The sequence below is a fragment of the Dendropsophus ebraccatus genome, chromosome 12 (assembly GCF_027789765.1).
Source record: "Dendropsophus ebraccatus isolate aDenEbr1 chromosome 12, aDenEbr1.pat, whole genome shotgun sequence".
Taxonomy (NCBI): domain Eukaryota; kingdom Metazoa; phylum Chordata; class Amphibia; order Anura; family Hylidae; genus Dendropsophus; species Dendropsophus ebraccatus.
The window spans coordinates 63,403,641-63,421,478 of record NC_091465.1 but is presented as its reverse complement, the minus strand read 5'-3'; the positions used below and the strand labels follow the sequence as shown (position 1 = coordinate 63,421,478).

General features: G+C 44.7%; 1 protein-coding gene across 1 annotated transcript; it reads right to left on the bottom strand.

Annotated features, from left to right (window-relative positions):
* Positions 1–1,513: 1,513 nt before the first annotated feature.
* On the bottom strand, positions 1,514–13,534 carry LOC138768935 (persulfide dioxygenase ETHE1, mitochondrial-like). The gene is made up of 7 exons (XM_069947009.1): positions 13,394–13,534; positions 9,365–9,509; positions 7,492–7,640; positions 5,267–5,396; positions 5,102–5,191; positions 2,111–2,227; positions 1,514–1,835 (listed from the first exon to the last, which is right to left on the bottom strand). The coding sequence occupies exons 1-7, from the start codon at positions 13,478–13,480 to the stop codon at positions 1,789–1,791; spliced, it is 765 nt and encodes a 254-aa protein (XP_069803110.1). The 5' UTR covers positions 13,481–13,534; the 3' UTR covers positions 1,514–1,788.
* Between the last annotated feature and the right edge of the window lie 4,304 nt (positions 13,535–17,838).

Below are 17,838 nucleotides of genomic sequence, written 5' to 3'. Positions count from 1 at the left end.
TAGAAGTCTATAGGAAATTTTGACGTTCCCGGCTGCTGGCTGTGGAGTAGATCACGCTGTAACGATCTCTTGTTGGCAGTGAGACTGATGACATGTCAAAAGTTATTTTTCATGACCATTCAATTGTCTGGGTGAAAAAGGAGGTATTTACACTGTGGAGAAACAGAAAGGGATAATTACTTTGTGGGTGTCAAATTGGGGGAACTATTTATGTTTGGGTCTCTATGGTTGGAGTATAGTATAAGGGTAAGGAGGGTGCTGGAAAAGTGTGGAGCATAAAACGTTTGTCCAATACATGCTCCGGGGAAAAGTCATGGCTAAAAGAAGTCTTCATGATGGCCTGGACCGAATGGAGAAAAAAAAGAGAAACAACTCTAATGAGAGAGGACGTCACCTGTGAGCCACTGGATGTAACTGCACCCTGATTACTATACTGTCACTACATGGGGGAAATGCTGGACTCTGAAAGTGTTTTTTATTTAGTAGCTTTAAACTTACACAGGGTACTGAGTATCTCATTACTGTGCTATATTCTTCTATCTCTAGCAGTGTCAGACAATGAATGGAACAGCTATGGGGATACGGGACTGCCATTTTAACTGATGAGACTTGCAACCCTCGCAATCCTATCCTCTATCCTGTACATAATAGATAATAATGGGACAACCCCTTTAAGGGGTATTGCTGGAAGCACACACATTTCACAGGATGGTGGAAGCCCTTGTCTTTCGTTAACTTTACTGCTTATTCAATGTGCTAAGCACCCCTTCTCTTATTTTGCAGAGACTTGGAGACATAGTGAGAAGTTGCAGGAAGCACATACTAGATATATTAACAAAAACATTGGAGGATGCTCATAAGCAGCCCACCACCACCATCTTCCCTATACCATCCAAAGAATCAGCCCAAGATGTGCCTCCCTTAGAATTCTTCAGTTGTTTCAAATCCTGACTGAGCTTGTACATCATCCTATTATTCATCTTGCATGTATCTTGTATGATGCACAAGCATTTCCACATTAACTTAGTGCTGCTATTATCTTCTTTCTCATCAGGTGGCACCAGCTAAGGCGAGATGCTCAATTCTCCTCATGTCAGATGTGCAACAGGAGTCAGTACAGAGCCAGGGTTTCAATCAGTGCAGAGTATTTTAGAAGATAATTATTAGAAGCCCATGTTTGGCTATGTGCACACTAGACTCCATTCTATGGTCAGGCGGATTCCACCGTCCGTCCAAAGAATGAACCTGTTCATTTTTTGGATGAACGGCAGAATCCACCCGTGCATAGAATAGAGCCCATGGCATGGGCAGAAATGCGCGCGGCCACCAAAGTCCGCAAGCGGGTGTGAGCTGCGGAATCTGCAACATGTTTTCCATCGGGATGACGTAGTATGCACATACCCTTACTGCGGACATCGCTATATAAAAAACAGGCTTTTCACAAAGTATAATATATAGACAGTCCTCTACATTTCTTTTGCTAAGGAAAAAATAAAGTACAGGAGATACACACTAGAATCAAGGTTTTACTGAAAAAAAAAATCATTTACATATATACATTGAGGCATCAGATCTCTCGAACATTTAATGAAGAGGTAATGTATATGGTCAAGTTATAAAAATATTTCATTTCTGCCCTCCTCCCAATATCCCAGCGCTGACATAAAACAATCATGTGACAGAGTGCAACATTGTCATACAGTAAAAAATATAAAATCAGCCACCAAAATCTTCTGATTCTGCAACACAATTCAGGAAAGTGCAGAAAACTTTGGGCTGATGATGTCATCAGTCATCCTGAATGCCGCATTTCAAGTTTGCTGGAACTGCGATGTCTAAGGAGAAAAGACATTGGTTTTATTAGTTTCTATTATGTTCCAAAACTTGTCCTTTAATAACTTGTACATAGTATATGGCTGCTGAACACTAGACTAGCAGTGACATCTTGTGCTCATTTTGAGTACTGCAGAGGAGTGGAGGAGTAACTGAGTGAGTCATAGTGACATCAAGTGGCTAATGCGTATATTACACATTTGGTAATGCTTATATTTTGACGGAAGAAACATTGGGTGACTTTTGTCACATTTTCTTTATGGATGGATGTCCTCACCTATCTGTTTAGGTCTTGGCAGATTCAAGTTATTCATGATCTTCACAAACTCTGCTTCACTCTTGGTCAGTCGAGGATTCAGACGTTTTTCCTCCTCAACCGTTGTTACAGTTTGACCTGTAGCGGTAGACAAGGAGATAAGAAGCAGAATAAGAAAGTGTTAATATGCTGGTGGATACCAATTGCCTCATCACAGGGAGAAAATTCCTTCACGACTCTGCAATCAGAATAATCCCTGGATCAACATATCACCAGAAATCTAGTGTCCACAACTGGGAATAATATATTTTTCAAGAAAAGCATCCAGAGGAAAGAATAAAAAGCATGATACACAGTGGGGAGAAGGTCTGCAAGTGCCTTGTTGCTGTTCCAAGACCCATTCAGGCCAAGTCACCATCTGTCAGGACCCGCAACCCACCATGGGCACTGTGTGTGCGCATGCTTCTTCCTGGAGCACTCAGCTACAACTGCCTTCCACAGCCTCTAGATTTCGGTGAGTACTGGGGACACCTCCCATGCTGGCTTGGAAGTAATCCTGTGGCATTACAGTACCACAAGGCCTGCAGGCTCTGTCTCCAGGGCCGCTTTAAACAGAGGGCAAAAGGTGCACGTGCAATTGGTTAAAGCCGACTATTGCTAAGTGTGACCAGTGCGCCATGGATGGGTAATCTACTTACCCATCCATGGCGCCCCCTGCAGGGTCCCCTCCCACCCGCTGCTGCGCTGTACATTGTAGCTCGTAACGAGCGCTCATAGCTACCTTTAGCAGCAGCACTGACCATTGGCTCCCTCCCTGTCATTCACTCTTGTGGCCGCACTTCCTGCGGTCACAAAAGGCCGCACTCTCCTGGTGCCGGCGCCCAACGTCACTGGAGCCCCGGCCCCAGGGTAAGGGGAGAGCGGGCTCTTGTGACCGCTGCAGTGCGGCCACAAGAGTGAAGAGAAGAGGAACGCGTGGACCCAGGTGAGTTAAAGTGTTTGTTTTTTTAATGTTATATGGGAGGGGGAGGGGGGCGCTACAAACTATTGGGAGAGAGCACAGGGGGCTATATACTATTGAGGGAGCGCACAGGGGGCTATATACTGTTGAGGGAGCGCACAGGGGGGCTATATACTGTTGAGGGAGAGCACAGGGGGCTATATACACTATTGAGGGAGCGCACAGGGGGGCTATATACACTATTGGGGGAGAGCACAGGGAGGCTATATACTATTGAGGGAGAGCACAGGGGGGCTATGTACTATTGAGAGAGCGCACAGGGGGGGCTATATACTATAGGGGGAGAGCATAAGGGGGCTATATACTATTGAGGGAGAGCACAGGGGGGCTATATACTATTGAGGGAGAGCACAGGGGGGCTATATACTATTGAGGGAGCGCACAGGGGGGCTATATACTGTTGAGGGAGCGCACAGTGGAGCTATATACTATTGAGGGAGCGCACAGGGGGGCTATATACACTATTGGGGGAGAGCACAGGGAGGCTATATACTATTGAGGTAGCGCACAGGGGGGCTATATACACTATTGAGGGAGAGCACAGGGAGGCTATATACTGTTGAGGGAGAGCACAGGGGGGCTATGAACTATTGAAAGAGCGCAAAGGGGGGGCTATATACTATTGGGGGAGAGCATAAGGGGGCTATATACTATTGAGGGAGCACACAGGGGGACTATATACTGTTGAGGGAGCGCACGGGGGGGCTATATACTGTTGAGGGAGAGCACAGGGGGGCTATGTACTATTGAGGTAGCGCACAGGGGAGCTATATACTATTGGGGAGAGCATAAGGGGGCTATATACTATTGGGCGAGAGCAAAGGGGGGCTATACACTATTGGGGGAGAGCACAGGGGTCTATATACTATTGGGGGAGAGCACAGGGGGGCTATATACTATTGAGGAGAGCATAAGGGGGCTATATACTATTGGGGAGAGCACAGGGGGGGCTATACACTAATGGGGGAGAGCACAGGGGTCTATATACAATTGGGGGAGAGCACAGGGGGGCTATATACTGTTGAGGGAGCGCACAGGGGGGCTATATACTGTTGAGGGAGCGCACAAGGGGGCTATATACTCTTGAGGGAGCGCACAAGGGGGCTATATACTGTTGAGGGAGCGCACAAGGGGGCTATATACTGTTGAGGGAGCGCACAGGGGGGCTATATACTATTGAGGGAGCGCACAGGGGGGCTATATACTGTTGAGGGAGAGCACAGGGGGGCTATGTACTATTGAGGGAGCGCACAGGGGGGCTATATACTATTGAGGGACAGCACGGGGGGCTATATACTATTGAGGGAGCACACAGGGGGGCTATATACTGTTGAGGGAGCGCACAGGGGGGCTATATATTGTTGAGGGAGCGCACAGGGGGGTTATATATTGTTAAGGGAGCGCACAGGGGGGCTATATGCTGTTGAGGGAGAGCACAGGGGGGCTATATACTGTTGAGGGAGCGCACCGGGGACTATATACTGTTGAGGGAGCGCACAAGGGGGCTATATACTGTTGAGGGAGCGCACAAGGGGGCTATATACTGTTGAGGGAGCGCACAGGGGGGCTATATACTATTGAGGGAGCGCACAGGGGGGCTATATACTGTTGGGGGAGATCACAGGGGGCTATATACTACAGGGGGAGAGAGAGCACAGATGGGCTATATACTACGGGGGAGCGCACAGGGGGGCTAACTACTATATAGGGGCTAACTACTATATAGGGGCACACTCTTGAGGGCTGTGCACCGGGCCCACCAATCTATTAAAACGGCCCTGTCTGTCTCTAACACTTGTTCCCCCTGGGTTGAGCACCAAACCTGGACGACCCTCTCACTAGATCCATTGTTACTAGATATGGCAGCTGCCCCCTAGCTACATCCTGTACCAAACTGCAAAAGCATACAGAGTAACTAATAGACATAGGATGGACTACTGACATCAGATGGGTCAGGAGGGTCTGGAGATCCCTGAAGTCATAGGACTTACCAGTGTAGTCATGAGCCGGGTACAGGTGGCAGCTTTCAGGCAGGGTAAAGATCTTGCTGTGGACGGAGTGATACAGGGTATTGGGGCAGCCTACAAATAAATCAGATTTTAGTTACGGAACTAACCATATAGAGGAAGACCGTGAGGCGGCTGCTCAGTATGTACCTTGCTGGAAGTCTGTGCGCCCGCAGCCTCTGATGAGCAGGGCATCTCCAGTGAAGGCCATGCTTTTATCATTGAGAACATATGTAAGGCAGCCGTCTGTGTGCCCAGGAGTGGCCCGCGCCTCCAGAGACTGTAGAAAAAATACACTGCATTAAATCATATCTGCAGAGACTAATAGGAAGTTGCAGACTTATACATCCCTCCTCCATATTTATCTAGCTTGAAATGTGGCAAGCTGTATGGACAAGCCAATGTACCAGTGCGCTAACTATGCAGGGGGTCCTAGTAGCTTAAATCAAAGCCATCATGAATGCATTGAAAGGATGTTCCCATCTGGGAATGAGGGTCCCTGCAAGTATGTAAACAGCATAGGGTACTGTGTTGCAGTCTATACACAACTCCCATTAAAGGGAATGGGAGCTGCACAACATGAATAAAACAGAGTCCGTACTCACCTGCAGTAGTTGTAGCCTGGACAGAGGGGGGGCTCTCAAGTTAAATAAATCTATTGGTGTTGTAACTTAAAGGGGTTATCCAGCACTACAAAAACATGGCCACTTCCCCCCTACTGTTGTCTCCAGTTTGGGTGGGGTTTTGAAACTCAGTTCCTTTGAAGTAAATGGAGCTTAATTGCAAACTGCACCTGAACTGGAGACAACAGTAGGGGGAAAAGTGGCCATGTTTTTGGATAACCCCTTTAAAATCAGCCCATTATAAGTAATTGCTTCCTCAGCATTCAAGTTAAAAAAAAAAATAAATAAATAAATAAAAAAAAAAAATAATAATAATAATAATAATAAATATATATAATTCAGAAGTGAGGACAGTATAACACCTTTATTAGTAAAAATCAGAAGGAGTCACTGATCTGAATGGTGAAACCATAAAAAGGCATATTTTTAATGCTACAAATACTGGAGCATTCTCCCTGGGCTCACCTCCGCCAGCCTTCCTTACCTCCTGGGACCCATCACAGGCCGCTGCCATCCCCCTCCAATGCCCGCCAGCCTGTGCCAAATTGAAGTAGCCAAGTTTAAACGGCCACCGCTCCTGCCTATCTCTCTGTCCTGGCTGTGGGGAACACCCGTTTGGATTCCCTGAGGGTAATCCTCGCCAGAGAGAAAGGCAGGAGCGGCAGCTGTTTAAACTCGAATTTGGCATTATCCATTTGGCATTGGAGGGTGATGGCAGCGGCCTGGTGACAAGTCCCCAGAGGTCAGGAAGGCCAGCAGAGGTGAGCCCAGGGAGAAGCAGTAGCGGGCAGTGGCTGGCCAGGGTTTGAGGAGGATGGGTGGCGGCCTGGAGAAGGGTCCAGGGGCTGGAGCCTGTGTGCTCTCTGCAGCGGGTAGCCGCACACTCACTGCCTCCGCTGTTGGGAACACACTGTAAGAGCCAGTTCACACAGAGTAAAAGAGGACAGCTCGCACACCTCCTCTCGCCACGCTTCTCCGCTCAAAGAATTGACATGTCAATTTTTTTTAAAAAGCACAAAGACAGAAGCGGGGCGCCTTCTAGTGCAGTAATTAAGGTCAGCTCAAAATAAGCAGAAAAGGTGAACAGAGTGTATGCTCACCAGTACAGGTTGTGCATAGGTAGGCACAATACTATCAGTAGCTCAATATAACACCGCAGCCGGCTACAGGTGCCTCACGGATAAACCAGGAGGTGAAGACAGTAGCAATAGAGCAAATTCCCAGCAGCAACCAACTGGGACAGGAAAGAACCTTCCAAATAAGCCTGGCGGAGGTGTAGGGAAATCCAGTATATCATACACCACCAAGGAGAATCTCCAAGCGGTATAATATCATAACAAAACACATCTGTTAATAAATACCGCTTGCTATGATATTATACCGCTTGGAGACTCTCCTTGGTGGTGTATGATATACTGGATTTCCCTACACCTGCGCCAGGCTTATTTGGAAGGTTCTTTCCTGTCCCAGTTGGTTGCTTCTGGGAATTTGCTCCATTGCTAATGTCAATTTTTTGAGCGGAGAGTGGAATAAATGGAGCCACATCACCATAGGACATGGGGACTCACAGCTCGGTTCTCACCCTGCTTAGTTCTGTCACAGTCTTCTAGAACCAATTAAGTTTGAGAACATAGGTATTACTGTACTGTCCTGTGAGATTATAGGTACATACTAAACTTCAGGTCATATCCCGATTTCTAATCGGATACTCCTGTATTGGGTGCAGTTTTACACTTTACGTCACACACTTACATATTTGCCAAACTTAATGAGATCTCCTTCCTGTATGTGAATGTCCGCCATGGCTCCACTGTCCTTAGAGATGACGCTCTTACACCCGGGAAGAAGCTTCTTCAAAACCCCCGTCCCAGTAATGTGATCTGCATGGCAGTGAGTGTTGGCTGCAGGGTAGAAAAAGGGAGCAAAGAGTTAATAATATACCAGAATGGATATCACTATACATGGTGACAGTATTATAGTCGTTATATTCCTGTACGTAGGGTAGTATTATAGTAGTTATAGTCTCATACTGTACATAGGAGGCAGTATTATAGTAGTTATATTCTTGTATATAGGGGCAGTATTATAGTAGTTATATTCTTGTATATAGGGGCAGTATTATAGTAGTTATATTCTTGTATATAGGAGCAGTATTATAGTAGTTATATTCCTGTATATAGGAGGCAGTATTATAGTAGTTATATTCCTGTATATAGGGGGCAGTATTATAGTAGTTATATTCTTGTATATAGGGGGCAGTATTATAGAAGTTATATTCTTATACATGGTGGTATTATAGTAGTTATATTCTTGTATATAGGGGCAGTATTATAGTAGATATATTCTTGTATATAGGAGCAGTATTATAGTAGTTATATTCTTGTATATAGGGGCAGTATTATAGTAGTTATATTCTTGTATATAGGAGCAGTATTATAGTAGTTATATTCTTGTATATAGGGGGCAGTATTATAGAAGTTATATTCTTATACATGGTGGTATTATAGTAGTTATATTCTTGTACATAGGAGCAGTATTATAGTAGATATATTCTTGTATATAGGAGCAGTATTATAGTAGTTATATTCTTGTATATAGGTGGCAGTATTATAGTAGTTATATCTGTATATAGGTGGCAGTATTATAAAAGTTATATTCTTGTATATAGGGGGCAGTATTATAGTAGTTATATTCTTATACATGGTGGTATTATAGTAGTTATATTCTTGCACATATGAGCAGTATTATAGTAGTTATATTCTTGTATATAGGAGCAGTATTATAGTAGTTATATTCTTGTATATAGGTGGCAGTATTATAGTAGTTATATCTTTGTATATAGGTGGCAGTATTATAAAAGTTATATTTTTGTATATAGGAGCAGTATTATAGTAGTTATATTTGTGTACCTAGAAGAGAGCATTATAGTAGTTATATGTGTGTACACAGGAGACAGTATTGTACAGTGGTAGTTACATTGAATATAAGCATATAAAATTTTTGATACTCTTCCAGAATGTTCTCTTATAATTGTCAGCAAACAAATGTAAAGGCAAAGTTCACTTATTTTATAGAGTCATCAATTCCGACAGCAGAGTCAACATGCGCCAGCAGATTATATACATGTACACTCATCTATAAAACACTATATGTTTGAGGTGACAGGTCGGTGGTTATAATACAGCACGTAGACATTCTAGTATAACAAAACTGCTAAGAATTCCTTGTTTCTGGTTGCTGAGGGGTTAATTCATGCTTCTAAATGTTCTGGCTCAATTGTATTGCCCTGAATCACTTACTATCAAGACATTGCACTTTGAGCCCCGAGTTGTAGCACAGCTAATGTTTGCTTATTAGCCTCTTAAAGGGGTTTTCCAGTTTTATGTAAATCTACCACTTTTTAATATAGAATTCCTAGCGAGATCATGTGTATATTAAAAGACCTTGCTACAATGATACAATGTAACAAACCCTCAGCCATTCTGGGAGTTTCCATTCACTGAGCGCAAGCAGAGCTCTTGAGGAATTAAAATTCAAGTTTTTATTGTACAAAAATAATTTTTAAACTTTTTTAAACACCTTAATATCAGGGTTTTGCCATCTATTTATTGTATCCTCTATATACCTGCATAGACCATATTGAGGCCAAGATCTTTCACCAGCTTTGCATCGCGATTTGCAGTCTCCAGCACGGGGTCGATCAGGACGGCTTCTTTAGTGTTTGCATCAGCGAGCAGGTAGGTGTATGTACAGCTGACAGGCTCAAACAACTGGGGGAAAGAAGGAAACATTTATAGTTACTATACATAAATAGCCATAGCTACCTATTCAGCGACCGCTACAGAGGACCCTGCCCCAGGGGAGATGATAATTATAATAGACCAGTGTTAAGAGACATCTATATATTATACAGGGTGTAATAAAACCTCCTGCACCTGGACAATTATATAAATCTATATCTAACAGTAATGTAGCATGCCCCCACCCACCACATGCTGTCTATAATACCAGCCTTTATTTATGCACCCCATATAACTATCCAGTGGGTTATAGGAATCCTTACAGGTAATAGCACATACATGGTTTTAGATGACTTGTGTATAGATAAAGTTCCGTGCTCATATAACAGAAAAGGTCCCGGCCCAACCGTGGTCACATGACCCAAACTGAATGTATCACAGATCACTATAAAGGATAGAATAATGTCATGCTATAGACAGGTTATTAATCCCCAGGACTTACATCCATAAAACATTATGGGCTGACTGTGTTCTAGTACCTTCTGCTTCCAGACAATGGGACGGACCTGCTCTATCATAGAGGTCTATAATAATAACATATGCTGTCATGGTGGAGAGAGTTGTTATGGTTACAGTATACAGGTGGACAGTCCAGATATAAGGTCATGCGTCCTGAGGATGTCAACACCTTTAGGCTATGTTTACACTACGTAAGTTCCGCAGAAATCATGGCCATTGTTACAACGACCGTGATTTCTGCGGTACTTACGTAGTGCTGAAGGCTGAGGGAATCCCGGACGGAGTGTATACACATAGGGGGACATTTATGAAGTCCGGCGTTTTTTACACCGGGCTTACAAATGTCCCCTCAGGGGATTTATGTAGAGGCGTATTACCTCTACATAAATCCAGATCGCACGGAGCCCGTCCTTGCGAAAATTTTTAAACCTACGCCAGCTCAGAACTGGCATAGGTTTCAGTATCATTTTCCACCGGAGAAATGATAAATGCGGCGCACGCAGAGGCCGTAACACCCCCTCTCCGCCCCACTGGCGAAGATGGCGCAGGTGGGTAAAAAATATTCTCAAAAATACCATTTGCAAATATTTTTACGCCAATCTGCCCCATCTGCGCCTAAAAAAAGGCATTTACTCCTTTTCATACATGTCCCGCATAGTATACACTCTGGCCGGGATCACTAGCGGCGCTGTAGAATGTCAGTTTTTTGCGGCCGCTATTCAGTGAATAGCAGCTGCAGAAAACCCTGTCAGTACACACAATGGAGGGAGCGGTTCTGCCCGCTTTGGTGGAGTTCAGATGCAGGCACGCACGGATGCGCCCGCATCAAAACTCAGCGGCGCTAAAAATCATCCGACCAGTACTGCAGTACCGGCCGGGATGATCTTTTCTGAGACCGGTCGTTCCATGACCCAGCCGGGTCGCGGAACGGCTGATCTCGTACCAAATGTAAAAATAGCCTTAGGCCCCGTTCCCACTGAGCAAAGCTAGCAGAATTCCGCAACGGAATTGTCCGCCGCGGAATGCCGTTAGCCTCCCGCTCATAATGGGAGTCTAAGGGAGGCGTGCGCTCCTGCCCTGTCCGCGCTGAAGAATGAACATGTTCATTCTTCAGCACGTACAGAGCAGCAGCGCGCGCCTCCCATAGACTCCCATTATGAGCGGGAGGCTAACGGCATTCCGCGGCGGACAATTCCATGGCGGAATTCCGCTAGCTTTGCTCAGTGGCAACGGGGCCTTAGACTGAATTCACATGCAGCATTTTTGCTGTTCTTTGCTGTTTTTTACTGTGTTTTTGCTGCAACTGCATTTTACATCAACAACCCGATATTACGTGATCATCAGATTAGGGCCAAATACTTTGCAATTTGTTCACTTATCCGTTTTTAATTGGTTACTTTTAATGGACAGAAAAATGTAGTCAACACTATTTTTGTATCCGTTAAAAAAAAAAAAACTGTCAGCTTCGATACGTTTTTTTTTTTTCATAATGGAAGTCAATGGAAATACGAATCCAAACGGATGACACACAATTGCATCCATTTTTTCCATAAAACATATACCTTAAACGGATTGCAAAAACGCAGTGTGAACCCAGCCTTACCCCACCCTGTTCCTGTAGTCCTCTTCACTCCCAGGTGCCTCTGCAGACAATTCCCTAACATCCAAGTTGGCCATGTCTGCGGTTGAACCCTGAAGTGTAAAACACTGTGGAAACAAGGCCAGGTGAGTATTCTGGTCTGTTGTCTCTATTTATTTAAGGGATTTGGCCTGGGGTCTGTATTAATTTTGGAGTCTATGTTGTTTGGCCTGGGGTCCATAGTAGTTTAGGGGGCCTGCCCCGAGGACCTTAGTTGTTTAAGGGGTCTGAGTTAGGGTTTGTAGTTATTTAGGGGTCTGTATTAATTTTTGAGTCTATGGGGGAGATTTATCAAACATGGTGTAAAGTGAAACTGGCTCAGTTGCCCCTAGCAACCAATCAGATTCCACCTTTCATTTTCCAAAGAGTCTGTGAGGAATGAAAGGTGGAATCTGATTGGTTGCTAGGGGCAACTGGGACAGTTTCACTTTACACCATGTTTGATAAATCTCCACCTATGTTGTTTAGCCTGGGCTCCATAGTTGTTTTGGGGGTCTAGCGTGCGGTCCATAGTTGTTTAGGGGGGCTGTAGTTTTTTTAGGGGGTCTGTATTAAATATGCAGATGTATGTTTGGCCCGGGGTCCACAATTGTTTAGCGGGCCTGGGCTGTGGTCCGCAGTTGTTTAGAGGGTCTGCCCTGAGGTCTGTAATTGTTTAGGGGGTCTGAGTTGGGGGTCTGTAGTTGTTTAGGGCTCTGGTCTGGGGTTTGTACTTGTTTACAGGTCTGTCATGAGATCCATATGTGTTTAAGGGATCTCCTTAGTTGTTAACAGGGTCTAGTCTGCGGTCTGCATTTCTTCAGGGGACTGATCTGGTGTCTTTACTTATTGACCGGGTCTAGAGATGAGCGAACCTGGAGCATGCTGGAGTCCATGAGAACCCGAACGTTCGGCATTTGATTAGCGGTGGCTGCTGAAGTTGGATAAAGCCCTAAGGCTATGTGGAAATCATGGATATAGTCATTGGCTGTATCCATGTTTTCCAGACAACCTTAGAGCTTTATCTAAGTTCAGCAGCCACCGCTAATTAAATACCGGACGTTCGGGTTCGGATCGACTCGAACCCGAACCCGGTTCGCTCATCTCTAATCATCTCTCATCTCTAAATTAGTCTGGGTCTGTATTTAATCAGACTGCCGTTCCAACTGGTTAAAAAAAAAAATCATAAGCTAGCAGTGCATGCTGGGACATGTAGTTCCCCCGTGGCTGGTGAGCCACAGGTTGCAGAACATTGTAAAGCTCCCACAAGACAAGAGTTTGCAGAAGGGAGAGGACTGTGTGTAACATCCTCCTGACTTCCTCATCCCTCCCCCCTCCTCTTTATTGCAACACGTCTTCAGCAGGTCCATTATATGGTTATTACAGTCCGCAGCCTTATTGCTGATTATAAAACTCTGCTTTTTATACGTTAGGCCTGGGTGTGAAATATAGAGACTGAAACTTCATAGTGAAGTAAAGGAGAAGTTAGTCATCATTCAGCTTTCTCAGACTCCTGAATGGCAGATGGTTCTAGTTATGCAGCAGTGTAGGAGCTGGGGATGTACACTATGACTACCCACATACTGTACAGCTGGAATCTATCAGGAGTCTGTAAACACACAGCGAGGGTTCATGGAGCCCTGCCCTGGAATATGTTGGTGCTATATAAAGAAAGGATAATAATAATATGATGTAGTGCAAAAATAAGTTCAGCAAGGAGAAGGTTAATTTACACGAGCCTCAGCGATTAACCCCTCCAGTGCTGGAGCCTATTTACCTGTCTGAAGATCAGTCCTCTGCCCGCCGCCATGGCGCTGTACCTCCGCACCCCTCCGATCAGCACCTTGCCTACAGATGTCAACATTTCCTGCGTCACCCGGATGGCTGCAACACTGTGACATTACTATGGGTGTCAGTCCTGTTTAGCCTCCAGGAGAACACGCCCACCCAGGGATGCACCAATCGCAGCTGGAGTAGGCGTGGCTGGCTGCTATTAACTCCTTTATGGCCACAGCAGCCTTGTTTCATCAAGTACTCAGTAGAGTTGCAAGGTCTTTGCTGGTACTTGTTGTTCTACACCATGATGCTGTATCACACACTGGTCGGTAGTGGTCCAGTGCTGCAAATTTATTCTGCAATATGAGATGTATCAGGTGGTGTTAGGGGGTGTTCACACCTTCAGGTTTATAATTGCAGTTATTGAACGCAAAGCCAGGAACAAATCATTAATGGAGAACAGGTATGATCCGTTTGTAATAATTATCAGGTGTCTGTTATAATGCTGCACTATAGCAGTATAATGTACTGTACCATATGTATCATATTCAATGATGATATACTGAGACTTGTGGTTCCTCTGTACATTAGGCTATGTTCACACACTGTAAGAGACCAGCTGTTCCGTGACCCAGGGGCCGATCTATGAAAAGATGATCCCGGTTAGTACAGCAGTACCTGCCAGATAATCTTTAGTGCCGCAGAGTTCTGATGCAGGTGCATCCGCATCAAAACTCCCTACTGCACATTATGGAGCGAGCGGCCGTATCCGCTCGCTCCACATTGTACGCTGACAGGGTTTTCAGCGTACAATATGTGTATACGCTCTGGCTGGGATTTCATAGAGGCCAGGTAACGTATATTCTTGTATTAATCAAGACCGTTTTTGCAATCGCCAACAACAGCCGTACTTTTACGAAAATATAGTTTGTGTGAACACGGCCCTATTCTATATATATATGTCACCATCCTCCCTCATGTACAGCAGAGAGCCCTATGTAATGTATAAGTCTCGGATCATGCCGCACTTTGTGTGTCCATCACAGGTATGTATATCGGAAGTACTGTCTACAGCAGCGCTTCTCAAACTTTTTCTACTGGAGCCTCACCCAACAGACCAAGGTAATGCCTGGGCCTCCCCAGACTGACCAAGAGGGTGCATGGGCCTCACTATCTGTGGTGAAAGTCCATTAAAGCTGAAAATAATTCTAGGGCTAGCTTTCACCCATCTCCCAAGCATATAGCATTGCCTCAGTTCTGAAAGTACCATTTGTTTATAGGAGGAGCTCCAGACTGCTGTTATAGGGGGCTCCAGACTACACAGCCAGACTGCTATTATAGGGGGCTCCAGACTACACAGCCAGACTGCTATTATAGGGGGCTCCAGACTACACAGCCAGACTGCTGTTATAGGGGGATCTCCGAAATACACAACCAGAATGGTGTTATAGGGGGCTCCAGACTACACAGCCAGACTGCTGCTATAGGGGGCGCTCTAGACTACACAGCCAGACTACTATTATAGGGGGCTCCAGAATACACAGCCAGACTACGGTTATCGGGGGATCTCCGAAATACACAACCAGAATGGTGTTATAGGGGGCTCCAGACTACACAGCCAGACTGCTGTTATAGGGGGATCTCCGAAATACACAACCAGAATGGTGTTATAGGGGGCTCCAGACTACACAGCCAGACTACTGTTATAGGGGGCTCCAGAATACACAGCCAGACTACGGGTATAGGGGGCTCTAGACTACACAGCCAGACTGCTGGTATAGGGGGCGCTCTAGACTACACAGCCAGACTACTGTTATAGGGGGCTCCAGAATACACAGCCAGACTACGGTTATAGAGGGCTCCAGACTACACAGCCAGACTACGGTTATAGAGGGCTCCAAACACAGCCAGACTGCTGGTATAGGGGGCGCTCCAGACTATACAGCCAGATTGCTGTTATAGGGGGCTCCAGATTATACAGCCAGACTGCTTTTATAGGAGGCACCCCAGACTATACAGTAAGACTGCTCTTATAGGTGGAGCTCCAGACTACACAACCAGAATGCTGTTATAGGGGGAGCTCCAGAATACACAACCAGAATGGTGTTGTAGGGGGCTCCAGACTACACAGCAAGACTATGGTTATAGGGGGCTCCAGACTGCACAGCCAGACTGCTTTTATACGGGGCGCTTCAAACTACAGAAACTATATCCCATTCTTCTTTATCTGATCAGCCTGTGTAATTTAGTTCTGGCAGTTTTATATTCATGCCATAATATTTATGAACCAGAAAGCTCAGGATGAACATTCACTTCCATATAGGAGAGCGTGTGGATGTTTTCTTTTACAGCCTTAAGTGATCTATAGAAAAACAGGTCCTATGACCCATTACACCGGCTATATCTTAATCTATTAATAAAAGTCTTCGATCGGCCCTAATGCTATTCTCATTTAGATTAAGTTCCTTTTCTGTGCAGGGTTTATGACTTTATTAGTTTGTCTCTGAGAAAAGCTGTAAGGGTGGAAGACGTCAGCTATAGGTTCACAGAGAGGCCTCATAGGACAAGGGTCAGTAATAGAGCTGGCTGCAGGTATATGGGTGGCCTATAGATGGATTCCTCATGGGCCCCTGTATATCCCACACCTGTTTTGACACATGTAGGTCATCTTTGTCCAGACAGTCATGGGCCTTACAAGACCACTGATCCTTGTTATCTGCTTAGATTTACCTGGTTCTAATGCCGGCCCCGGTCAACTATTTTATGTCCTAAAGGGGTTATCCAGGATTAAAGAAAACAGTTTTTTCAGTCCCAAAACAGCACCATTTCTGTCCTTCTGTTGTTAGTGCAGTGTCCCAGAGAGGGTGTTCCACTGCGATTCAGAGCATGTGTAGGTCGGTACCAGTGTGTTTCTATGCTCTGGGATGGAATGCCACAGTTTGCAGTCCCACCATTTGGTGTCACTGTCTCCTGGTACACAACTAAGCACAGCTGAAGCGTAAAGCTACTGAAGAGTAACTGAGAACCAAATCCAGAACTGGGTACTCCACTCTGTTTCTCTCCTATTTTATGGGACCTATCACAGAACAGCTACTTGGAAACAAAAGGAAAGAGAGCGGGGGTGCCTCCTGGTGTAGTAGGTTTAAAAAGGGGGATACCAATGAGCGGAAGTGTTGAATAGCATTCACCTAGTAGGGTTGTGCAAGGTTATAGGCACAATTCTATGCAGCACATAAAACAGGAAAAACACCGCAGCTCCTGCCGGGGTACTTCGGGAAAGACGTACGATGAACACTCTTGTAACAAGCCACAATGGGCTATTGGACCATGGAATCCCGGCTTAATGTGGGCACAGATGTTCAGGGAACCACACCATTACGTGGTTAATCCAGATATTAGAAATTTATTTTGTAAACTAACGCGTTTCGGCCACCAGATACAAGGGGGCCTTTCTCAAGTTAACAGCATAATCAAAGATGAGCAGTTTAAATAGTATACCATACCACACAATATCGGATAACTTCCGGGATAGTAATCCCGGGATAGATTATAGTAATAATCATAATAAAATACAAACAGCTAATACAGCAAACTATGGTGCATAACTTACAGTTAGGAAGGTCAGCGTCGGGCTCCGGTGTAGTCACGTGAGAGGCTGTGCGTCACTGAGTCATCACGACAGTGCGCACCGGCATCACGTAATGGCGGCAGCGCTGCTTACGTAAACTGCGTAACCGGGAGCGGAAAAAAGGGGGCAAGATAAGGAAAAAGACGTAAAAATAGGACATACACATGTAAGTCTACAAAAATGTATATATATAAAAGCAACTATACTACTACGCAATAGAATCATCAAATTTTTAAAAAAGGAGGGAAAGGAAGATTAGTTTCTAAAACTCTGTAAGCATAAACTTATAAATAATAACAATAACAAGGAATATGTACCAGCGCCATCTAGTGGTCAAAAAGGAAAACTTACAATGTACAAAGATAAAGTATGGAAAAAGAATTTTTTATCAGATAGTTATGAAAAAAAGTAAAATGAGTAAAAGATAAAAAATCACTCTATAAGTTCAATACATTCATTAAGGCCGTCAGGCACAAGAGTTTGGATCTGATAGATCCAAAATGATTCTCTCTTACATAGTAGTGCCCAGCGGTCATTACTATTTGCGGAAATTTGTTCGATGGGGAAGATCTTTATATTAGAAAAACAACTATTGTGGTTTTCAGTTAAGTGTCTGGACACACTTTGTTTTATAAAACCTTTAGCGGCATTATGACGGTGGCCATTCATTCTTTTATGTAGGGGTTGTTTCGTACATCCCACATACTGAAGACCACAGTCACAGCACAGTAAATAAATAACAAAGGTGCTAGAACAATCAAGCCTCTGTTTAATGGGATACGAAGTCCCTGTAATGTTTGAACTAAAAGTTTTTTCAC